The sequence below is a fragment of the Buteo buteo genome, chromosome 29 (genome assembly GCF_964188355.1).
Source record: "Buteo buteo chromosome 29, bButBut1.hap1.1, whole genome shotgun sequence".
In the NCBI taxonomy this organism is placed as follows: Eukaryota; Metazoa; Chordata; class Aves; order Accipitriformes; family Accipitridae; genus Buteo; species Buteo buteo.
Window position 1 is genome coordinate 2,745,940 of NC_134199.1, and position 24,092 is coordinate 2,770,031.

At 55.2% G+C, this 24,092-nt stretch overlaps 3 protein-coding genes across 10 annotated transcripts in view; all 3 read right to left on the reverse strand.

Annotated features, from left to right (window-relative positions):
* Window positions 1-137: 137 nt before the first annotated feature.
* DECR2 (2,4-dienoyl-CoA reductase 2) lies at window positions 138-7,642 on the reverse strand. 4 transcript variants are annotated; one of them, XR_012648703.1, is made up of 10 exons: window positions 7,507-7,642; window positions 7,279-7,347; window positions 6,784-6,835; window positions 5,055-5,190; window positions 4,530-4,654; window positions 3,255-3,348; window positions 2,858-2,962; window positions 2,058-2,246; window positions 1,011-1,228; window positions 138-392 (listed from the first exon to the last, which is right to left on the reverse strand). XR_012648703.1 is itself a non-coding variant. In XM_075018317.1 (9 exons), the coding sequence occupies exons 1-9, from the start codon at window positions 7,602-7,604 to the stop codon at window positions 1,194-1,196; spliced, it is 903 nt and encodes a 300-aa protein (XP_074874418.1). In that variant the 5' UTR covers window positions 7,605-7,642; the 3' UTR covers window positions 138-1,193. The 4 variants fall into 4 exon arrangements, 2 of the variants coding, with proteins under 2 accessions (XP_074874418.1, XP_074874420.1); XR_012648704.1 differs by having other exon boundaries at window positions 2,029-2,246; XM_075018317.1 differs by having other exon boundaries at window positions 138-1,228.
* A 1,477-nt stretch (window positions 7,643-9,119) lies between these two features.
* NME4 (NME/NM23 nucleoside diphosphate kinase 4) lies at window positions 9,120-11,703 on the reverse strand. 2 transcript variants are annotated; one of them, XM_075018252.1, is made up of 5 exons: window positions 11,593-11,703; window positions 9,819-9,949; window positions 9,577-9,678; window positions 9,386-9,498; window positions 9,120-9,311 (listed from the first exon to the last, which is right to left on the reverse strand). In XM_075018252.1, the coding sequence occupies exons 1-5, from the start codon at window positions 11,681-11,683 to the stop codon at window positions 9,191-9,193; spliced, it is 558 nt and encodes a 185-aa protein (XP_074874353.1). In that variant the 5' UTR covers window positions 11,684-11,703; the 3' UTR covers window positions 9,120-9,190. The 2 variants fall into 2 exon arrangements, with proteins under 2 accessions (XP_074874353.1, XP_074874354.1); XM_075018253.1 differs by lacking the exon at window positions 11,593-11,703 and adding an exon at window positions 10,124-10,249.
* A 3,769-nt stretch (window positions 11,704-15,472) lies between these two features.
* XPO6 (exportin 6) overlaps window positions 15,473-24,092 on the reverse strand; it is a 55,890-nt gene continuing 47,270 nt past the window's right edge. For all 4 annotated transcript variants that reach the window (XM_075018361.1, XM_075018363.1, XM_075018362.1 and 1 more), the window contains 7 exons: window positions 23,126-23,281; window positions 21,678-21,792; window positions 21,010-21,181; window positions 20,401-20,562; window positions 18,143-18,241; window positions 17,192-17,422; window positions 15,473-16,195 (listed from right to left, as the gene is read on the reverse strand). In XM_075018361.1, the coding sequence (XP_074874462.1) occupies window positions 16,094-16,195; window positions 17,192-17,422; window positions 18,143-18,241; window positions 20,401-20,562; window positions 21,010-21,181; window positions 21,678-21,792; window positions 23,126-23,281 (1,037 nt within the window). In that variant the 3' untranslated portion in view covers window positions 15,473-16,093. The remainder of the gene's footprint in view (window positions 16,196-17,191; window positions 17,423-18,142; window positions 18,242-20,400; window positions 20,563-21,009; window positions 21,182-21,677; window positions 21,793-23,125; window positions 23,282-24,092) is intronic.

Sequence of the window (24,092 nt, forward strand, 5' to 3'; positions counted from 1 at the left end):
ACTCAGCCCCCTAAAGCTCCTGCCACTGCCAGCTCACAAGCGGACAAGGAGCACAAGGGAACTTTCCGGAGCTCCCAGCAGTCAGAGGCTGCAGGATCAACCCCCTGCACAGACAAACAGATGAGAAGCATCATGGCTCAGGGTGGAAGTTCTTTATTCATGGCCTGGAGGAAGGAGCAAAACCTGGCAAGTCTACAATTAAGTAGGAAATGCAATCAAGTAGGAAAACAAGCTTCACAGAATTCAGGATGAACTTAAAAATTGCCATCAGCAGCAGGAGGCTGTTGCACGCGAGCAGTGTGAGGCATGGCACCGGGGACGTGTTTGGCTCCAGCAGCCCAGTCCAGACCCGGTGCAGCCCCTGCAGCTTCCTTTACCCTCAGCTGTAGTGTCTGTACAAAGAAAGGAGATAGCATGAGACTAGCGTGACAGACAGATGGGTGCCAGACAGACAACTGGACATCTCAGGCTCCCAACAGATACGGTGCTATAGTCCACAGCAGTACAGAGCCAGCTCTGGTGGGACTGAACCTCACACTTCTGGTCCTGGGAGATGGACATCCCAGCTGCATCTGCATCAGCCTCTGGGGACCACTGCCCCATCCAGGAATGTCCCCCCACCCTGAAGGGACAGGGCCATTTCCCGCTGCCAGGGACCAGCTTCGTCCTTGTTTCCTCTTCAAGAGCTGCCAGCTACTGCTGCCAAGCCAGAGCTGGCCCCAGCATGCAGGCTGATCTCAACCCCAGATGGGCTGAACTACACCCCCCCCTTCCAAAAAGGAGCTGCTGCTGGGAGTCTTGGGCAGCTCTCAGGCTGAGATGGGGGAGAGGGGAGGAAGAGGACAGCTATCCATGGGCAGCACTGCCTGGCACTCGGGAAAGGCCAGGAGAGCAACTTGGAGGGAGACACAAATGGACAGTGAACATCACAACCTGCACACCCCGCACCCTCAGACATGTCAGTTCAGAAGAAAGTAATGGCACAGGACGGGGGTGGGCTCGCTCCCTACCCAGCACCCCTGGTGCTCCCTCCCCCAGGCGGACGCAGGATCGGCAGCGTCACCAGCACCACCAGTCGCTGATCAGAGGCGGCAGCTATCGGCTCCGACTCTGGGAGACGTCACCCTGAGATGTCCCAGAGCAGCAGTGTGTTCGGTCACGTTTCTGTCCATCGGTCAATCCCAGGCTGTCCATCATTGATTTTTGTTTGCTCCTGCAGCCCAGAAATCTGCAAGACAGCACGGATGTGGGCACACAGTCCTCCCTGGGCCTGCCCTGCTCACGGAGACTGCCAGGCAGGACCCAAGCAGGGGATGAGGGGAAGAAAGGAGACCCCTCTCCCAGAAAGCGCCAGGTGCCAGCTCCCTTCCCACCTCTGCAGACACACACAGCCAACATGAGTCCTGCATGCAATTCAACCACAACACAAGACCGCGGTAACTCATGCAAGGAAGAAAGGGGAAGCAGAGGCTGCCAGGACTCTCTGTGCCCAATCCTGATGGTGTGGCACAGAAAAGCGGCATCACGACAGTTCAGGAGACACTCAGAGGTGTCCAGACAAGGATCCTCCACAGCAGGAACGACAAGAGATACGATGTCAACCGCAGGCTCAGAGGAAAAACCCCGCAAGTCCTCCTGCCCTTCCCAAGTCATCCCTAGGATGGTCCACAAGGACTCAGAGATGTTCCCCATGTTGTTTTGCACCTGCTCTGACAACATCATGGGGGTGACCCTGCTCCACCTTCCCAAAAGCAGAGAAAGGTTTGAGAACAAGTGCTGCCAAGTCGAGACCTGGGCTGGTTGCCCTCACCCTGGAGACGCTGACACCCAGCATCTGCCTCCTCTTCCCCAACACAGTATGTGCCACTCAGCTGCCTCAGGAGGGGCAGAGCCTGGTACTGGTACAAGGTGACCAAGGCACTTGAAGAAATACCCACTGCTACGGCAGCCATGCCCCTATACCACGGGGCAACTGGGTTTCTGACATGAGCCCTGCTCTAATCCCACGGAGGGGGAAATGCACGTCACCTAGAGTTTAGCAGAGGATGAAGCAATACCCAGCAAGGCAGAGAAGTTGTTGGCAGAGGTCAGCCAGCTCCCGCCATCCACGACCAGGGTGGTGCCCGTCACGTAGGAGGAGAGGGGGCTCGCCAGGTACAGCGTGCTGTGGGCGATCTCCGTCTTGTTCCCTGCGCGCTGGAGGGGGATCACATCAAACTGACTTCCTTCCTCAGCAAATCTCCCACCTGAGAGTGGTAGAAGAAAGAGTCAGCTAGGACCATGGGACTGCCTGCCCGCCACCGCTGCCTGCCAGACACTGCAGCACTGCTTGCATGGGGCTTGCCGAGAGCCCCAGGGAACCTAGGTGAGATCCTGGCACCCAGGGCAGCCCAGGGACAAAGGCCTGAGAAGTGAGTTAAACGAGGAGAGCTCAAGCCCAGCAGTGGGTTTTGTACTGCAACAGTGAGCTCAAGACAAGATCTCAGAGAGCTTTCCCAGCCTCCAGGGCTGAACCGGCACTCCGCTGATGGACTGCAAGAGCTAAACCATCAGGCAAGGTGGGTGGCCAGGCTGAGCTTTGGGAGAGCATGTTACGTTATGGCATCAGAGAGCACAAAAAGCTGCCACTCGACAGAGAAAAATCAGTGCCCTGTGAGGTACTGAGGATGCAGGAAGGGCTGCCCCCCCAAAGAGATGGCCAGCCTAATCACAGGACAGCCGTGCCCAGCAGCAATGGCCCTGGCTGCATCATGCGCTCCATGAGCTGCATGGCACTGGTGGTCCATTACAGTCCCCTCCCAGACAGACACCAGCAAGCCACCACCGAGGCAGAGACAGGAGCCCCAGGCTGCCTTACCCAGCCGCCGGTAGCCCTCGGTGCCTGTAATGGGGCCAGGTGCCAAGCTGTTCACTCGGATGTTGTTGGGTCCCCACTCCACAGCAAGGTGACGGGTCATGGCATCTGTGAAGGGATTACAACATGAATGAGAAACGGAGAGCAGAGCTGTTCCAGTAACTTGGGGGGGGGGGGGAAGAGGCGCAAAAAGCCACAGGAGACTTTGGCCAAGAGCAAAGGGCCTTAGAAGGGCCCTGGGGGAGAGAACAGCCTCATCCCAAACCCAGGCACATAGTACCCACACCAATTCATATTCACTTCTCCCAAGGACATCTTCCCATCCCAGTATTCGGGAAGAACTGGCTTCCTTACTGGCCTCACACAGCTCACATAGCACCCGCAAGAAGCGTTTAGGTACCTATAGCAGCCTTAGCAGTACCAGCATGCACCTGGAGGGCCTGCCCTCGGTAGCTCAGGGTTGCCGTGATGTTAACAATGACCCCACCATGGTCCTGGGGAAGGAAAGGAGACATGGCATTAGGAGGGAGCAGCACAAGGGGTCACATAGGGGAGTGGTGGGACAAGATAGCTGGGCTAGGAGGGACAGTCACCCATGAGCACTGCCACGTTAGCACTGCGTTGCTAACCCATCACCAGGGCAGCACTGCCCACCCGGCCTCACTGAGCCGGGGCAGCCAGCGGGGCTCTTCCAGAGAGGCATGTGCTGGTTTTGGCTGGGATAGAGTTAACTTTCTTCATAGTAGCTAGTATGGGGCTATGTTTTGGATTTGTGCTGGAAACAGTGTTAATAACACAGGGATGTTTTCATTATTGCTGAACAGTGCTTACACAGAGTCAAGGCCTTTTCTGCTTCTCCCCCCACCTCACCAGCAAGCAGGCTGGGGGGGGCACAAGGAGTTGGGAGGGGACATAGCTGGGACAGCTGACCCCAACTGACCCAAGGGATATTCCAGACCATAGGACATCATGCTCAGCATATAAAGCTGGGGGAAGAAGAAGGAAGGGGGGGCGCTCAGAGTGATGGCATTTGTCTTCCCAAGTCACTGTTATGTGTGATGGAGCCCTGCTTTCCTGCAGATGACTGAACACCTGCCTGCCCATGGGAAGTGGTGAATGAATTCCTTGTTTTGCTTTACTTGCGTGCGCAGCTTTCGCTTTACCTATTAAACTGTCTTTATCTCAGCCCACGAGTTTTCTCACTTTTACCCTTCTGATTCTCTCCCCCATCCCACTGTGAGGTGAGTGAGCAGCTGTGTGGTGCTTGGTTGGTGGCTGAGGTTAAACCATGACAAAGTGGGAGATGCAGGGGACAAGCAAAGGCCAAGGGAAAGCAGAGGAGCTGGAAGAGGAGCAGCAGATCACAGCTTCTTCCCCAGCAGGTGGCAGAGTGTGGAAAGGTGCCACAAGAGTCAAAAGCCCCAGGGCCAGGGACAGGCAGGATTCCCTCTTCCTGCACACGGGCTGCCCTCCCTGGGAGGGAACAGACTGGGTCTGAGCAGGGTGGGTGGCAGAGGCCTGTCAGCACAGCCCCGGGTACATGGGTGCTGTGCTGCCTTCTGCCCTCCACACTTCCCTGAATTTCTCAGGGGCAAAGTGCGATCTGTTTGACACTACCCCCTGCCTACCAGGAGCCTCTCTCTCCACCAAGTCCTCTGGCTCTGGTTCCACTTACCCGGAAATATTTCTCAAAGAGGACTTTGGAGGTGTTGAAGGTGCCAATGGTGTCGATATCTATCACTGTCTTGAAGGCATTGAAGGACAGGGCACTGGCTGGGCACAGAAAGTTTCCCGCAGCACCTGAAGAACAAGCAGCCAGGGGCACAGTCAGGAAAGATCAGGCAGGTTCAGGGCACTTCTGCGAGAGGAATGGTGAGCAATACTGTCTGGGTAGACTGAAAACAGCCCTGGTAAGGGGATAAACAACATGTGGCTCTGGGTGCCCAGCAGCACGGCCAACCTGAGGGCGGGAGGGTACTGGTCCAGTGACAGCAGGGATGATTGGATGGCCATGTATTAAGAACAGGTCTTTGCTTCCTCTGAGCCCATCCCCTCTGCACTCCCAGGGGCTGCCCAGATGCTCCCAGGCCAAAGCAGCATAAGCCAGACAACTAGGCAAACACAACCCCCATGCAGGAAAATGCCCTTCCTAGCAGTGAGTCTGTGCCAAATCTTCCCTCTGTCCACTTCAGCAGCTCACCATTGACAAGGATGTCAATCCGCTTGAACTCTTTCAGTGCCTCATCCACTGCTGCCACAATGGTTTGGGGCTGCCTGACGTCTATGGACAGAGGCAAGCACTGCTGGCCTGTGGCTGCCACCAGCTTTTTTGAGGCCTGGAGAAAAAAAAAAAAAAAAATTTCTTTCTGGGACTCTCTCCTTCAGCAAGTGTTGGACCCAGACCTTGTAACAGGTAAGCAAGAAGTCAGAGAGGAGCCATGTCCCTGCCAGCACACAGCAAACACTGTGGGCAGGGGAGACCTGCCTAAACACGGCCGGCTTCAGCCCGGCAGCACCCTGCAGCTAAAGCCCTGGGGTAACCAGAGAAAGCTCCTGCATGTCCCAACCAAATGCCAGGCTGGCCCTGAGGCCACAACCTGCTAAGCCCAGTTATCTCCGTGGCCTGTCATCGACACAGCACATCCCAAGCAACATCTCTGCAGGGCAAGTACAAAGGTTGAACCCCAACAAGGCATTTTTGGCATAAGCCCAGACATAATTAACCTTTAGATCCAAAAAACATCAGGAGGCAAAAGGCCAAATGCAGACCAGCAATTGCCAGGGTCTCCACCTGCGAGGCAGAGTGGCCCAGCTCTGCAGCTCAGTATCTGCCACAAACCACCCCTGAGGCGCTCATTAAGAACATGACTCCCCCCAGCGAATTAAGCACAGGGGACACACAGACTCAGCAGCAACCCCGCACAACACCCAGCGGCACTCCATGTTCCTGCTTAGGCTCATCGGGCTCTTCTGTGAGAAGCTTTGAGCCCCAACTAGCACACACGTACTCCCAGCGCCAAGCAAGAGCCCGGCCAAGCAGTCCCTGTGTACTCAGAAGACTCCAGCCCCTAAGGACTAAAAAGCTGCTGAGCTTTGCAGCTTGTTCTCTGGCACATGAGCATGAGGGAATGCAAAATGACAGCCTTAACCGCCTCCGGGAGGCAGACGGGTCATGCCACCTCACTCCCAAGTGCTGGTTTTGATCTTTGTTATATTTCAGTGAAGTCCACACACAGCTACCATAAAGCTCCCTCACAGCGACTTTCAGCCCGAGACCGCAGCACAAGCCACTGTGAGGAACGGAAACTGTGACCAGCCAAACTCCAGCCTGGGGTCAGACACAGAGGGGTGGGTGTTTGTTCTGGCCAGCCATCCACAGGGTAGCTAGTCTAATACAGCTTTTTCAGTTACTGCTTTCCAGACCGCAATCCTCCCCTCCATCTCAAAACACAAGATAACTGAGATTTTGGAGCTCAGCGTACCCACCTCAACTCATGTAACCCTTGGACAAGGGGGTCTTGTCCTGCACGAAGCTGAGATTTAAGCTTGACTTTGGTCTCTGCCACTTCCCTGCTGACAAACTTTCACCACAGTTTGTTTCTTTCTGTCCCCTCAACGAAAAGGCAATATGATATCTGGAACAGACACCCCCAAAGCTGGCGGGGGAAGGTAGCAAGTTCCACAATTAACTGAGCTCCACCATGAGGTGCAGTGGGTGCAGCCCACCCTAAACCCAGACCCGTCCTGCCCATCACTGCTGCCTGCTAGCGCTGAAGCACTTAGAGCCAAGAGAAGACAGGGCAGCACTGGTAAGCCATTTCTCCTGTTGCACTACTCCCAGCTCCACCCAAAGGAGAGTGCAGAAGGATTTCCAGGCATTCACAGCTCTTCCTTCTGCCTGCCTGTCCTGGTGGAGCCCACAGACTCACCTCTGACACTCGCTGCAGGTTCCGGCTTGCAATGACCGTCTGACAGCCGTGCCTACAAAGAAGGGGCTGGTGAGAAGGACCACACAGCGCCAGCTCCTCATGGTCATCTCGGACCTCTGGGGTTACCAGGAGTTTGGTCAGGGAGCGGCGGGACATGACACAACATCCTTGGAGGAACTGCCGCTCCCTGAAGCCCGCAGGACTCAAGGCAGGGGAGAATCACAGCGCACTAGAGACCTATTCCAGCCCTGTGACGAGGCCAGCCCCTGCCTCCCACATCCCCACGAACCACCAGAGCCTGCAGCAGGCAGGGCTGCCCACAGCTCTCACAAAGGCTCCTTTGCCCCCGGCTTCACACCCCACCTCTTCTACACCCCGTTACCACAGCCGCCTCAAGGGAAGGGAAGCTTTTATGCCGTCCGTCCCCACCGGCGCCCGAGGGGGCTGGGGGAGCCCTCCCCGGGCACTGCCGCCACCCCCGCCGGCCTCCCGCACCTCATGAAGATCTCGGCGATGCGGAAGCCGATGCCCGAGCCGCCACCGGTGATGAATGCCACCTGGCCCCTGCGGGGACAAAGGGACAGTCAGAGCCAAGCGCCAAGCACAGCCCCCGGCCGAGGCGGCCCCCCCCTCAGCGCGCAGGCCGCGGGCGGGCGAGGCCGCGCCCTCCAGGCCGCAGCCCTTCACCCGGCGGGCCGGAGCCCTCGGCGCCCCGGCACTCACGCCAGGATGTCGGGGCTGAAGAGGTGGCGGTACTCGCGGAGGCAGTCGTCGGTGTCCACGTCCGGCGGCGGCCGGGAAGCCGCTGCGGCCTCCGCCATGGCGGCGCGATCCGCCGGCAGCGGGGGGGGGGGGGGTCGGCGCGCCGCAAAGCACGCCGGGACGGCGCGCCCCGCACAGCCTGCCGGGAGATGTAGTCCTCGCCGGGCCTCCGCCCGCCCCGCGCATGCGCGGGCGTCGGCAGCTGTTGCCTGGCAACGGCGCGGGGCTGGCGCGGCGTCCCACAGCGCCGCCCAGTGTCCCCAGTGACGTACTGGTGTGCCGGTGGCATCCCAGCGACACCCCCGTCCCTCCCAGCGGCATCCCGGTGTCCCCCGGAGCTCTCCCCGCTCCGTTGCCAGCCCAGACCCGCCCCCGGTCCCTTCCAGGGACCTGCAGAGCCTCCTGCTACCCCCAGGGACAGTCCGGTGCCTCCCAGAGCTTCCCAGTACCGCCCCAAGGATATGCTGGTGCTTCCCAGAGCTTCCCTGTACGACCTCAGTGCTCCCCAGTGACATCCCAGTGCCCCCCAGACCTTCCCAGTACCACCCCAGTATCGCCCAGGGACATGCCAGTGCCCCCCAGACCTTCCCAGTACCACCCCAGTATCGCCCAGGGACATGCCAGTGCCCCCCAGACCTTCCCAGTACCACCCCAGTATCGCCCAGGGACATGCCAGTGCCCCCCAGACCTTCCCAGTACCACCCCAGTATCGCCCAGGGACATGCCAGTGCCCCCCAGACCTTCCCAGTACCACCCCAGTGCCCCCCCAGTGACATCCCAGTGCCCCCCAGACCTTCCCAGTACCACCCCAGTATCTCCCAGGGACATGCCAGTGCCCCCCAGACCTTCCCAGTACCACCCCAGTATCGCCCAGGGACATGCCAGTGCCCCCCAGACCTTCCCAGTACCACCCCAGTATCGCCCAGGGACATCCCAGTGCCCCCCAGACCTTCCCAGTACCACCCCAGTATCGCCCAGGGACATGCCAGTGCCCCCCAGACCTTCCCAGTACCACCCCAGTATCGCCCAGGGACATGCCAGTGCCCCCCAGACCTTCCCAGTACCACCCCAGTATCGCCCAGGGACATCCCAGTGCCCCCCAGACCTTCCCAGTACCACCCCAGTATCGCCCAGGGACATGCCAGTGCCCCCCAGACCTTCCCAGTACCACCCCAGTATCGCCCAGGGACATGCCAGTGCCTCCCAGACCTTCCCAGTACCACCCCAGTATCGCCCAGGGACATGCCAGTGCCTCCCAGACCTTCCCAGTACCACCCCAGTGCCCCCCCAGTGACATCCCAGTGCCCCCCAGAGCTTCCCAGTACTGCCCCAGCGCCCCCTTGGGAAATCTGGGTGCATCCCAGAACTTCCCAGTACCACACTAGTATCCCCCAGGGACATCCCAGCACTTCACAGTGACATCCCAGTGCTTCCCAGTACTGCCCCAGTATCATCCAGGGACGTGCCAGTGCCTCCAGTGCTTCCCAGTACCGCCCCAGTGCCCCCCAGGGACAGCCCAGTGCCCCCCAGCACTTGCTGGTGGCATCTGAGGCAGGAGGCCGGAGCCACGGCTGGAGGCACTGGGGTTTATTGTGGGGCCGGGGGTTCCCCCCACGACCGAGGGTCCGTTCTGGCCGGGGCCGCCCTACGGCCCGTAGGTGTAGTCCCGGTCTCCGCTCTCCCAGGCCACCAGCTCGTCCTGCTGGAACCAGAAGCCGATCTCCCGCTGGGCCGTCTCCACCGAATCGCTGGCGTGGACCACGTTCCTGCGCAGAGACGGGGCCGGTGCTGTGGCTGTGGGGTCCCACCGCAGGCCCCGCCGCCCGCCCCGCGCCCCTACCTGCTGACGTGCATGCCGAAGTCCCCCCGGATGGTGCCCGCCGCCGCCGTCGCCGAGTTGGTGTCCCCCACCATGGCCCGCGTGGACCTCACCACGTTGTAGCCCTCCCACACCTGTGGGACAGGGGACACCTGAGCCCCCCAACCGGACCCCCCCTAGGACCCCCCAAACCCCCCATCCCGGCCCCTCACCATGGCCACCAACGGCCCCGAGGTCATGTAGGCGAGGAGCGCCGGGTAGAAGGGCTTCTGCCGCAGCTGCTGGTAGTGCTTGTCCAGGAGACCCTGGTCGGCCTGACGGCAGCGCGGGGTGACGGCGGGGACACCCAGACGGTGTCCCTCACTGACACCCCCCTCCTGGCACCCCCGTGAGCCGGCTGTGGGGAGCAGGGTCCCCTGGGGGGGACGGGTGGCAGCTCGGTGGGGATGGGTACCTGGAGCAACTTCATGGCCACCAGCTTGAAGCCGCGCCGCTCGAAGCGCTGGATGACGTTCCCCACCAGCCGCCGCTGCACCGCGTCCGGCTTCACCAGCACCAGCGTCTTCTCCTGCAGCTCCGCGGGGGCTGCGCAGGGATGCAGGGGCCAGCGTCACCACCGGGCACGGGACACAGGTCGCCACCAGACGTGGGACACGGGCACGGGTCGCGGCAGCAGGACCCCAAGCTGCTCCTGGGGCACCACGGGTTGTCGCTGGGTCCCAGTGGGCAGCAGCTGCCATGGGGTGACCCTGTCCCCACCTGTGTCCCCATGCTGGGGCCGTGTCTCCCTGACAGGGCCGTGCCTTGCAGACTAGTAGGGTCCCAGCAGGGACCCAAGGGACACGCTGGAAAGCCTGACAGGTGCTGGGGACACGTGCGTGGCCAGGAAACACCCTTTAACCCAGCGTGGGACGGGCTGGCTCTGGTTTTGGCCGAGCGCGCCCCCCCGCAGTGTCCCATTGCTGGGGCTGTGGGTGCCACCCACAGCGTGCCATCGCTCCTGCCTGGCCTCGGATGCTTCCCCGTGCCCGGAGGCAGTCGGACACCAGCCCTGGCACAAAGCAGGTCCCTGGTCACAGCCCTCCACCGGTGGAGAGCAACATGGAACACTGTGGGGTAGCAGGGTCTGGCATCGCTGTCATCCGTGGCACCGTGGGATGGCAGGGTCTTGCATCGCCACCTCCCCCCTCACCCCAAAGCTGGCCCTGCCAGAGCCACGCTGGCAGGAGGGGACACAAGTTCCCCAAGGGACAGTGCATCCCGTCTGCCGGAGGAGCAGAAGGGACGGGAAGGAGAAGAAGGGAGAGGGAGAGAGGACACCAAGCCAGGGCATTTCGGTGCCAGCCCCAGTATTTGGCATCCTGTCCTGGGCTGTGAGGGTGGACCAGCCCCGGTGCCGGCAGGGACAGAGCGGGATAAGTGACTGCACGAGTTCACTCACTTCTCTGGGCATTGCTGGGCATGGCCCGGCTTTGCCAGGCTCCCACCCCGTTGTCCTCCCAGGACAGGATGGGGGTGTCCCCATTGTGGCCCTGGGGACACACCAAACCCCTTGGGACCTTCAGGGTGGTGCTGGGGGGAGCCACCAGTCTGGCCTCTGCCCCGTCGTGACACACAGGACTCACACCACAAAAAAGTGAAGGACCCCATGAGCCGGACACCCTGCCTGGGGGGCTGCTCCTGGGACAGAGGGACAGGGTGCTGGGGGACTGGGGGCACCAGGACAGGATGGGGCAGTGGGTACCATGGGGGTGGGATGGGGACAGGAGCCCCGAGGGGCAGGACAGGATGGGGCTGGGGACTTGGTCCTCGGGGCCAGGACGAGGATGGGGACAGGGTGCCCAGAAGCAGGACAGGGATGGGGAGTGGGTCCCCAGGGGCAGGATAGGGAAGCGGCTGAGGGCAGCATAAGGCTGGGGACGGGCTCCTCCGGGGCAGGACAGGGATGGGGACCAGGTCCCCAGGGCAGGATGGGGACGGGGTCCCCAGGGGCAGGATAGGGAAGCGGCTGAGGGCAGCATAGGGCTGGGGACGGGCTCCTCCGGGGCAGGACAGGGATGGGGACCAGGTCCCCAGGGCAGGATGGGGACGGGGTCCCCAGGGACGGGATAGGGAAGGGGCCGAGGCCAGCTCAGGGATGGGAACAGGGTCCCCAGGGGCAGGACAAGGACGGGGCCAGGGTCCCGGGGCAGGAAGGGGCCGGGGGCAGGACGGGGGCCGTGTCTCACCGGAGCCGTAGCAGCGGGGCCCGGGGGGGCGGCTCGGGCCCGGCTGCCCCCGCAGCAGGCTCCGGGCCAGGCAGCGCCCCAGGGAGCCCATGGCGGGGCCGGCGGGTCGGACCTGGCCGCGGCGGGGCTCGGCCGCCCCGCGGAGCCTTTAAAGGACCCGGCCGAGCCCGGGGACGGGTCAGGCTTCCGTCCCTCCCCTTAAAGCAGCCGCCGGCACCGGGCGGTCGCCGCGCCTGCACGGAGCATCCCGGGCCGGAGCATCCTCCCGGGCTGCAGCATCCCTAGTACGGAGCATCCCCCCGGTCCGGAGCATCCCTGCTACGGAGCATCCCCCCGGTCCGGAGCATCCTCCCGGGCCGGAGCATCCCTAGTACGGAGCATCCCCCCGGTCCGGAGCATCCCTAGTACGGAGCATCCTCCCGGGCTGCAGCATCCCTAGTACGGAGCATCCCCCCGGTCCGGAGCATCCCTGCTACGGAGCATCCCCCCGGTCCGGAGCATCCTCCCGGGCCGGAGCATCCCTAGTACGGAGCATCCTCCCGGGCCGGAGCATCCCTGCTACGGAGCATCCCCCCGGTCCGGAGCATCCCTGCTACGGAGCATCCTCCCGGGCTGGAGCATCCCTAGTACGGAGCATCCCCCCGGCCCGGAGCATCCTGATCCGGAACATCCTCGCGGGCCGGAGCATCCCTAGTACGGAGCATCTTCCCGGGCCGGAGCATCACTAGTACGGAGCATCCCCAGTACGGAGCATCCTCCCGGGCCGGAGCATCCCTCCGGCCCGGAGCATCCCGATCCGGAACATCCTCGCGGGCCGGAGCATCCCTAGTACGGAGCATCCCCCCGGGCCGTAGCATCCTCCCGGGCCGGAGAGTCCCCGGTACAGAATGTCCGAGCATGGGACATGCCGGTCCGGAGCACCCCCCGGTCCGGAGCACCCCCCGGTCCGGAGCTGAGCCTTTCCCTCGGCTGGGCTGAGCCCCAAGCCCTGCCACAGTGGGAGCACAGCCTGCACCCATCCCGCGGGTGAACCAGGGGCATGGGAGAGGGGCCAGACCCTGCCAAATATCAAACCTACTTCATGCTTTGAGCCCTGATGGTCCAGGAGAGAAGAGGCTCTGGCTTCGCCCCCACCAGCCTGAGCTGGGGTGCAAGGGAGGGTGGTTTTGTGGGGATCCCCCAGCTCCGGTGAAGGGCTACAGCAGACACAGGGCTGCCCTGGACAGGTAGTGGGTGCTGGAAAAGGGGTGCAAGGCCCTGGGAGGGGTGCAGAGGCTGCTCTTACCCTGCTCACCTGCAGCACTGCCCAGGTGGGAGCCCCTCTGCTTTAAAGCATCACTGAAGGCTGCGGGAAGCAGGGAGGGGGACAGAGGGACCAGGGCTCCTTCCTTCGCTCCAGCCTGTGCGGAAGGAGGGAGGTATCACAGGGAGTTTACGAAGCAGCGAGAGGCAGAGCCCTGCGCGCAGGAGGGGGGGATGCTCCTCTTCACAGCATTGCTCCAGCTCAGATTCAAGTTTTCCTTAGGGTTGAATTAGGTCGGTGAAGGAGCTCTGCCTACTCCCAAAGGGCCCGGGCAGCCCTGCAGGCAGGTGTGGGGGGGGCTCAGTTCTCCAGCATCTGGTTTGTACAGACAGCCTCATCCCAGAGCCCACGGTGGGAAATCACTCTTGGTGGAGCTTCCCATACATCCCAAACTCCCGTGACAGCTCTTGGGAAAGCAGCTTGACGCAAACATTGCTATTAAAATATCTGCAAATTCATGGAAAATCCTGGTCACTTTGAGCCTGTTTCCTAAACCTGCAATAATTTAAACGAATCAAGGAATTGTATACAAAGCAATTAATGGGCCATGAGGGCAGGGGGGCGGGGGGAGGCTGGACTCAAGCCTGGCTCCAACCTGCATTTAGCTCCTCATCCCCATCACCAGCCACAGCCTGGGGGAGGGGACGGGGGAGGATGGGACATGGGGGCTCCCAGGTCCCACTGTGCTCAGCACAGCTGCAGAGATCGATCAACAGCTCTTGCAAAATACACTTTTTGCTGGCCGAAAGCTGGTGACACCCACCCAAACAGGGCATTCAGGATGGGAAAAGGCCCCTCTTCAGTGTCTGCTGAGCCAGGGGTGACAGAGGAAGGGGTTTCTTTGGGGAAGATTAATGCAGCCAGATACACAGAAACCAGGTGCCCTTCGGTATTTATCCAGCAAGCTGCCCTGCTCAGCCAGAGGGCTGGGGTGCTGCAGCCAACCCTGCACTTCAGGCGATGGCTGGCAAAGGAGAAACAGCTTTTAGTGCAAGGGGTGGGAGGCTGCAGCCTGGGCTTTGGCCACCTTCCAGCTGCTGCCCTTGATAGAGGGAAGAACATGTACTTTCACCCTCTGTCAACCAAAGTTTTGCAAGAAACAGAAGCCCCACCAGTCCAGAGAGCCATGGCAGGAGGGGAGCTCTGCCAGCAGCAGATGAAATTGCCTTAGCCCATCTCTGAAGGGAGCCACAGCCAGGGTGCTTGGTGAAGGAGGTGGCAGACAGCTACCACCATCTCCCACTGCAGCTTGGAGCAGGGCAGAACTTCTGTGAGTGACCAGGGTGGCAGCTCAGGAAGAAGGGGAGGCTCTGTGGACAGGTTTGGAACCTGCATCGCATTTTCATACACCTTATTACCACCAGGAAAAGCAAGGACTCAAAGTTTCTTTAAGTGCAGACAGTGACACTGTTCAGGTTCTGGCTGGCAGGGAGCTCAGTGCCTTCCACTCTCAGGGAAGGTCAGAGCTCTGCAGTCTGGGGGCAGATCATCACCCACTTTCACACTGGTCTTCAAACACCCAGGTTCACAGCCCACAGTTGCAAGGACTGTACCTGGTGAGGCATGACTCTGGTTCACGTGCAACTTCCAACTCAAGATTCATACCCTCATTGCAGGGTATGAAGCCCAAACGTCAAACTGGTCCCAATTTGGACAGCCTGGATGCAAGGCTCTGTCTGTACACAGGTTATCCAAACAGCGTACATTATCTCCAAACAGCAAACATGCACATCACAGGCTGTATCACAGGCTGTTTTTCACAAAACTGTAACTAAAGGAATTGTGGAGCAAGTGCTCCTACACTCTAACTCACCTTTGATACCTCCCAGCTGTCCACATGCAGCCACCTCACTCAAGTCCACATCTACAAACATTTAGGGGAACAGCTCCTCCAGGCTTGCTCGCTTCACAATGACCAGATGCTGTTCCCACCATGCAGCCCTTACTGCAGCTGCCCTTGTAACCACAGAGAATTCAGCCTGATAAAATGCTCTATACTAGCTACCTGACTAGAGACTTCAGGGGGAAAAAAAAATAAATCCTTCCCAGTTGCATGAGCACAAGCCCCCCAAAATCTGGTCCTGACTGGGGACTGGAATTTTAACCTTGTGCTCAGATGCCACTATCAGGTCATTCTGAGCCTTCAAGCTCAGGTCTCTGATGATGCAATACCATGAACATTAAGACATTTCTTCCTGCAGGCAGCTCTTGATCAATTCAGACAACAGTCTGCTGGAGGGAATAAACAGATCACCACAATGGTAACAGAAAACATCAGGGAACACAGGTGGTAAACACAATGAGGGGAGAGTGCAGAAAGAAGCCAACACAGCTCCGCACCAGTTCAGTACAGCACCTTTCAGGAGCTGTTGGACTTGCTGGCAGCCTGCACAGGGCATTTCTGCACTCAGGGCATGCATGGTATGGGCAATGCAGGCACCTGCTGCCGGTCCTCCTGCCTGATCATGGGGAAAGGCTGCAGATTGCTGCCTGCATCGCAAAATGCATTTTCATCTAGTAGAATGGCTTGGTGACAGACAGGCCTACAAGGAAACTAAAACAAGTTACAAGTTATTTAAAACAACAAAGTAAGCACTTTATTTCCATTAAGCATGTTGTTTTAGTATCACAATGGAATGATGAGAAAACTTTTAAAAAAACCAAAAAGTCTCTAATCCCCACAAACCGCAGGGAGGTTTTCAAGGCAATTTAAAAACAAAGGGAGTGACAGAAGTGCCAAAACAGTCCCAACATCACGAGACTCCTCCTCCTCCGAGAGCTGGGCAGGGGCAGGAAGGTGGAATGACACGAAGGTACGAATGTCTGAAGTAGTCTTTGGCGCTTCTGCCTCACGTTCGATACGTACATGATCTCTCAAGACAACTCCACAGAAATCTCTGGACGCAACAAAGTGCTACGTTAGTAGGACAAAACCCCAGCAAGAGGACTTTCCGTACAGTTGAGATGCCCTGCGGTTGGGCGTTAAGACACATCCTGCAGACAGTGCTGACTCCAGCTGGGGGCCTTTGGGTTGGGAGAGAAAAAAGGAAGCGTGGTGCGTGAATCCAAGAAGATGTGCCCATGTGCAAGACACTGTGTCTTGCAGTCCTGACAAAACCAGGGAGGAGAGAAGGTGGTGGCAAAACAAAACATGGATCCGTTCCCTACAGTGATCAAAACACGAGTCCAGTGCAGTAACTATAGTTTCACAGTTCCAGGGGGCAAACTGTCATTGCAGAGTCTGTAGTAACGCAGGTCATTCACCAGTCTGTGCACATTCTGGGTAAATGATGGCAGATCCTGGAAAAGATCAAACAACACATTGTACTGCAAACAGAATGACACCTACAAGCACTGTCTTACAGCAGAGAACAGAAATGAACCGACAGGGCCAAACACCCACGTGTATTTTCACACAGGAGAACAACAGACTCCTTCCTCCAGAGTCTGAGCCCAGGAAACCCGAGTTTCTGCAGCCCACGTACAGGGAGCAGAGATGGCTCCAGAGCTGCTCCATGCAGAGAGCTGACTGCAGAGATGTGGGCTCTGTTCATGGCACCAGCTTCTCGTAGTGCAGTCAGGGACTACACGAATGGTCATGACATGGTTATCTGCAGCAGCGACTGCTCACTGCATTCCCGCCAAGGCTCCTGGGTGCCACGTACCCCATAACAAGGGCTAACCTTCCTGAAGAGCAATTGCCATCTGGAGTCCAGTGATTCTCTCAAGGCTCCTTTCCTACGCTCACCCTTGGTCTCAAAACTCCATCATCTCCCACGGAAGAGGAAGCACTCAACAGACAAGCAAGCTTCAGCAGATGGAAGCCACAGCCTGCTGCACTGCCGTGATGTTTCATAGGGAGGTTATAGACCCCCCATTTGCTTCACATGTGTATGAGGGGTTTGAAAGAATTGTGAGCGATTGCAGCTACTCTGCTGTTGTCTTCGCTGTAACCCTCAAACATCTGGCCAGCAGCTAGAGCGAGATTTTGGCAAGGATCTGAGCGTCCCACTCAAAAAAATGTCAGTCTACCCCTATGAAAAAAACTTCCTCCAGGAAACATATTCCCTAACTCTCACAGCATTCAGCAGTCTGAGAGATGAGATGGCAGTTCTGCTACCTACAGTGAAAAATCCTTGGCTAGGCATTGCTGAGTATGGAAGCATTTGGAATAAAAGGTACTACGTCATAACACTGCCCTGAGAAGCTCACAGCTGCCTGCAAGTGTGTTCTAGGAGAAAAACTCTGCGCATCCCGGGAATGCTGGCACTCTGCTGCAGTGTTTCCCCTTCTTACCCTGTCCATTTTGAAATTCCTTCCCAGCACATTTTTCTGGTTCGAGTCCACACCATCACAACTGGCCAGGAACTCAGGGAGAAAGGCTGAGTAGAAGCCATCAAAGTCCACTGAGGCCATATTGTAGGTGGCAATGCCGATCTCCTCCTGCAACAGGTCATGCGACTTGTGGACAAGCACCTGAAGTAGCACGTTCACAAACTGGAACAGCATGGTTGTGCGGAAGATCTTCTGCACAGTGAGAGAAGCACACAGTTAGAAGTCTTCCAAAGCTCTTGTGAGCACAGAGGTAATTTTCCAAGCCAAGATCACAAATGACTACAGAAAGCTAGATTAATATCAGCTTTAAAGTCAACAGGGAATTTGGCCACACTTACCTCATGCATCTGACCCAAGTTTTAAGCATTGGCATTTAAGCAAACAGCATTGAGTCCTATTCAAACTCCAGCCAGTTTAACCCTGCACAGTGCTCCTGAAAGCCAGGGAATCTGGCTAGCTGCCTGGAAGTCTGCAACAGGCAGCTGTTAACATGATGGGCTGTCCTTCAGCTGTGACCACAGATGTGAACCTGAAAGCCCTGCTTTCACATGCTAACCAGAAGGGCAAGACCTTGGATTCCAACTTTAATCCTTCATAACAGCAGCTAACAGGTTTAAATTAGACAGTCTGGAGGATGAGTCCTACATGACAGCAATGGAGACAACCACCTGGCAGTGACTTGACTGCAAATTCTAGATACCCCACTGCTGACCCAGATGAGAATGCTGGAGGGACTCCACCATGTCAATCTGACCAGCAACATATTCATCGGGATCACAGCAACCAACCAAAGGCTGTGGCATAAAAGCCCCCAAAACCTGACCTTCATTTTCCAAGTGGTTTAAAACAAGTCTCAGAACAGCACCTGCCTATTACCACACACAGGATGTACACTGGTCAACTGAGACCCACCTTGTGGTACAGCTTCTGCTTGGTGTTCAGTGTCTCCAAGTAGAAGAGATTCTGCTTGAACAGGTGAATGTCAGGTTGCAGAAAGGACTGGCCGAATGCCTACGAACAAAGGAGAATTGAAGGAAGAGGACTGACATTACAATGAATATCAGACCTGTCAGGCAGAACAACATCATTTTCACCCTGACACCAGAACAAACCCCTGGGAGCCTCTGCTGCTTCTCAGTGCAGCAAAGTAACAAGACAGGCAGTTGTTTAAGTCAACTGTGCTGCTGCCAGACCAACAGAAATGAAGACATTTTAGTGGAAACATGGTCGTATCTTTGCAGAACAGTTGCTAAGCTGGGTCTGTTGGGAACAGGTGGGCCGAGGTTGCGCTGAAGAGGAACACAGATGCTGAGCACAGCTCCCTTGGCAGCCAGTTTGCTCGTGAAGGATTTGGCTGTTTCTCATGGGTGCTACCTAAGGCAGCACAGTAAGCAAGAACAAAATCAGAACACGCACACAGGTTTTGTTCTCAATCCAAGTCAAAAGACCAAGCTGACTGACAGATGCATGTTACTGCACTAAATTAGAAAGAAGTTAGAGATGGGAGCTGGGAGGCTAACCTGGGCATTACAGAAGCAGTAAAGAGTTTAGGAACAAAATTTGCTGGATCCTGCTGAACTAGTCTGGTAGGCCTGCACAGACTGTGATAAGACATCTTTTACACCCTGAATGCCTCTGACACTGTACAGGTGATATAGGCAGATAAGGTAAGCTCTGTACAGAGATAGGCAGCAGAATTTTAACAGTTCCTGCTTCAAGGCATCACAAACAGAAGAATTTATTCCTCCAGACCAGCCATTTACTGTTAAATGGACAAAAATGGCCCAAGTCCCTTCAAGACTGAGCCAGTTCTGGACTCAGATATCTGGTAAAAGCCAGCACAGAAACTATTAATATTCTCAACACAAAACACTGGCTGTGTGGAGAAGTGTGGAGAACATTTACAGAACATTAAATAAGAGTTTTGTATGAAAACAACAGGAGCCAAGTAGTAAAACAAGTAGTTCAGTATTGCCAACCAGCCTGAAGTTAATACTGACATTACCATGAAAATATGTTCCAAAACAAGGCACTCGGGTGAGTTTGGAAGTGTTACACTGCTACAGGTGAAAGGGAGATGCTTGGACAACCCTGTATAGGGACCAGCTTGGGCCTCATTCACATCAAAAGATGCCAAGCTAAGCAAAGGCCAGAGAGAAACACCAATACAGTTTATATCAGTGCAAGAACTCCTTCTTCACTCATGTATCAGAAGGGACCCAGTCTCCAGAAGCACTCCATGATGGGGCAGCTCCGCAAAGAGTCCTCCCACCTGAAGTCTAAGTACATGGCCCTCCACTTCAGCATTCACTGCTCTTGGAGGAGCAAGCCCTACTCTGAGGTTGCAGAGCATGGTGCAAGCACACTTCTGTTTACACTGACATGGGATGGAGGTGAAGGGCCTCACACCAGGTACTCTGATAGCAGATTAGGAGGGTGATTATTTTCTGATTTTACTTTAAGTTGCACTACCTGTTTTGGGGACAGTTCTTACATCTAGGAACTGGACAGGAACTCATTTGGCCAGCTCTGACCTAAGTAACATGTGGAATACAGTCTGTTATTCTTAAAAATTCAAATTCCCCAACCTGAGAAATAGGTGCTGGCTCTGTGTACGTGCTGGCACACTGCCTATGCCTTCTCTATTCCACAGGCCAAAAAGCCCATTGGATATTACCCCGCTGACCCTTCTCTACCAGATCCAATGGTACAGCATAGAACAAGTCCATTTAAACCAAAAGACTTCTTGGTCTCAGGAGAAAAAAAAACAAAACAAAAACAACAACAACAAAAAAACCCAGAAAAAAAACCCAAAAAACAACTTTCCTGCACTGACAATTTGTCCTAGTGCTAACCACAAGACTTGTAACAGAAGTAAATGGGTCAGCGTCAGTAATGTATTTTTAGGTCCAGATGCAGGATGAGGCATGGAAAGAAATTAACATTCCTTCCTCACTGCTTGCTTCCCTGCGCAGTGAGACACTGTGCCTTGTGAGCACATCAGCAAGACCACTCTGCAAGTACTTTGATTTTCAGCAGTTCCTGAAGGCAAGACCTCACTCAAGACATGGTCTAGCCCCCATCACCCACATGTTTAACGCACTGCCACAAGTAGCGTATGCCCCATTGCAGAAAGAGTTCTGGACAACTGTGGGAATAGCTTGAGTTACCTGCATAATGGCACTGAACTGTGCTTCGTTCTCCATCTGCTCTTCTGCTACTCCTCTTTGGACACTAGCCAATACACTAGATTTGAAGAAGTACCGCCAATTGTGGTGGAGGACCCGGAAAAGCAGCTCAAATAACTCTGCTTTCACATCAGGAGATGAGCGCTAGGAGGAAAAGAGAACAAACGACTCAAAGCAGGTTCCTGTGCTGGAATCCCACTCAGCCCCTGGATCCCACTGCTAGCAGCACCCTGTCAGGTGGCCACCCAGGGCAGTACTTTACAGCCAAGGTACCAGAGCATCAAAGCATTTCCTCCTAAGGAAGGCATCAAACTCAGCAGCTGTTGGATCATGCTAAGAACACATCACCGAGTTTTGAGTTTTACCTCCTGCTTTGAGCATATCCGTAATTTTAGCCTCTCTTGACAATTCCTGACAAAATCCTCCACCCACACTGCTTCCAATTCCCACTGACTAGTCACCCAGTTTTCCCTGCACAGGGACTGACATTTACAAGTCTTGGAAAGCAAAAAGCTTAACTGCTCCCACAACCCCGGCAATGCCTTCCTTCCCATCTCCCCCTTCCTACACCTCGTGTGAGAACAGCCCTACCTCTGCAATGATGGGGTAGACCTGCTCCATGCACAGTGAGATGACGCTGGGTAGAAAAGGCTTGAATACTTGGCCTGGCTCTTGTACCACCACTTGCAGTATTTTCAGAAACTTCTCCACCACCCGACAGCCAGTGCTGCCCTCATGGAGGATGCTCTCTGCCAACTGCTCCCTATGACAAAAAACAGTCATTGCATAGGAACCTTCCCAGTGATCTGCATGCTTACTTAATTTACAGGAAAGCAGGTAGTGCCTCTGAACCTGCTCAATTAATACAGGCCAAGTACATTAAGCCAAAGGGAGCTGGGTTTTGACTGAGGATTGATAGACCCCCCCTCCCCAACAAAGGCTTGAGTGATAGTTGGGGGACCCTCAGATCTTGGGTAGGAGCTAACAGGCAATGAGAGAGTCCAGTTCAATATCACACACTTCCAGAAAGGCCGTGGGAGAGCTGAAATTGCATGATGGCATGTATGATTGATGTGCATGGGCTGGGTCACTTCAGACTTGGAAGCATTTTCCTCAGATTTAGTCCTGGGACATGACAAAAGTCTGGAAACAAAGGGGTTGGAAACACTACACTCTTTAGGGGCAGAGACCTGTTGAGTGAGCAGCTGAGATAAATCATCCTGAGGGATAAGAAAGAAGTGACAAACATGGGACAATACCTGGTGAACATGTTTAGGAAGGTCTGTATGATCTGCTCAGTGAAAGGCACTCCCATCTGCACCCTCAGTCCTTGAAACAGAGTGAGGAAGAAGCTCAGCATCTCATCTGTCACATCTAAGATAAGAACAGGAAAGCAAAAAGAACATGTTAAGGCAACATTCAAGTGCATCAATAAGTCTTATATGTAAGATTTGCTCCTCCTGTACAGGGAATCTCATTTACTCTTGGAAATTTAGCAGCAGGGTTGCCATTGGAAACTGAAACCAACAGCCAGTACTATAGGGCTTAAAAACTGTTCATCCATTTCTGAAAACTGCCAGGGATGGCAAGTACAGGCAGCATCAAGCAACTCAGAACAAAACGATACTATCAGCAAGACCCTTAGTCTGGCTGGCCTACACAGAGTGCTTGGAGAAAGCTCTGGCAATGGTCTGGGCTGATCTCCAGTTGCTCACTGCTTGTACAGGGTTAACAGGAAATACAAGGAAATCCAAAACAGCTACACAGCTTGGGGTGGCTTAGGAGACAGAATCCAACTTTTTTTATTTTTTTGGCAGGAACTGAAAAGACCCTTCTAACTTCAGAAGTCATCTTCAGCCTGTGGTTATGCAGTTAGCTAATCAGCACTGCAGCTAATTCTTCATCAGTCCCAACATGCTTTATTGAATAACCACAGTAAGCTGAAGCTGTTCAACTCCTTCATACAGCCTTTTATAGCCAATAAATAGCAATTGCATGAGGCTGCTAGCCTGTTCTGAAGACAACAGTTCACTGCAGTCACAGCGTCAGCTTGCCATCTTGGATCCTCTCTGCATTTCAACTTTGTTTTGCCTCCCCCATGCCTGCTTCGCCGAGAAAAATCCCACCAAACTCCAAAAGTTTTCCTGGAATGCCTTGCTCTTCATGAGAGAAGCTGCTGTAGTCCTAGGCATTTGAGCTACCCTGATGTGATACAAAATCTAAGTCGCTAGCCAGAAGATTGCCAAGCAACAGTCCTGGTTACATCTGAGGAGCCTTTCCTTTATAGGGGAACCCCCCCCCACATCATTTGACCTCATCTGATGAGATCTACTCCTCTTCAAGCTTTTGGAGAGAATGTAAATGGCAAACATAGCCAGACAGGGTATTTTAAAGCTTTTTTTTTTTTTTTATTTGTGCTTAGGATCAGCTCCATTTTGTTTCACTGCTGAACACAGCACAGGGCACCTCCATCTTCTGGAAGTGTGACAAACCTTCATGCCTGTATCCTAGACAGCAGAGGAGATCTCACTTTCCTGTTCTGATTCAGCCCAGCCCACCCAGAAGTACAGACTCACATTACACTTCAGGCACACCAAGTCCACTCACTTCACATGAACACCACCATGATGCTATGCTGATGGACTTTGGATATTACCAGTAGGTCATAAAGCTACTCACAGCATTAAAGCCTGTCCTATGGTTATACCTGACTGATGAATGAAAGCTGGGAAGAGGGCTAGTGAGACCTGCACGGATTCTTGCAGCGACTGATAACAGATCTGTCGAGACTTGGTAGATTCTCCAGAGATACTTTCTACAATATCTTCTAAAACGCTGAGTGTCTGATGGATGATCACTTTGGCTGCAAAATGAGAGATGATACTTCCTGCATGTGTCAAAACTACTCAGAGGCAAGAAATGAAGAGAAGTCAAGTTCACACACAGTAACTGCAACCTACAAGGCAGCATATACACCAAACCCAGGTTGGAGTCAAAAACGTTCCCAAGTTGGTGTTCATGTTTTAAACATCTAAACAGGTTCAATTAGGTCACTGTGGCTACTCACTTTCTTAAATTATACAGGTTTACTGCCCTACAGATGCACCCACTGCTCAACTACTCAGGTGCAAATGCTGAGGAGAGCTGTAAACAATTATTCACAATATGCTAATACTAAAGAAACACTAGCCAAGAAGAAAGCAGGACATTATGACAGCAAAATACACTGCAGATTTCTATTTCTGAAAGTAACAACTGGAGCAATACACAATCCCTGTATAAGCTAACTCAAATGCTGGGAAAACTTAACTGGCTCAGTTCTACCCATGTGAGCAGTCTGCTGATATTCTTCTCGTGAGGAGCAAACCACTCTCTCCCATGCTCCCTCCCTGTGCACAGCTGACCTTCATTGTCAGGTTAGTCAGAAGCTGTGACACTGCCTACTTTTTAAAGCAATGCTCAAAAAAAAAAAAAAAAAAGACACCCACCCCGCCCCACCCCACCAAAAGCAGTCCCAAAACATACATAAAAAATTCCCAAGGTCCCTGGACCCCATCAGTTCAGGGCTCTCCTACATATATAAACCCTCTACAGTACTCCTCAAGTCCAGAAAAAAATTCTTATTTTCCCCCTTAAGTATTTATAATAATAATCTTCATTAATGCTGCCTCCAG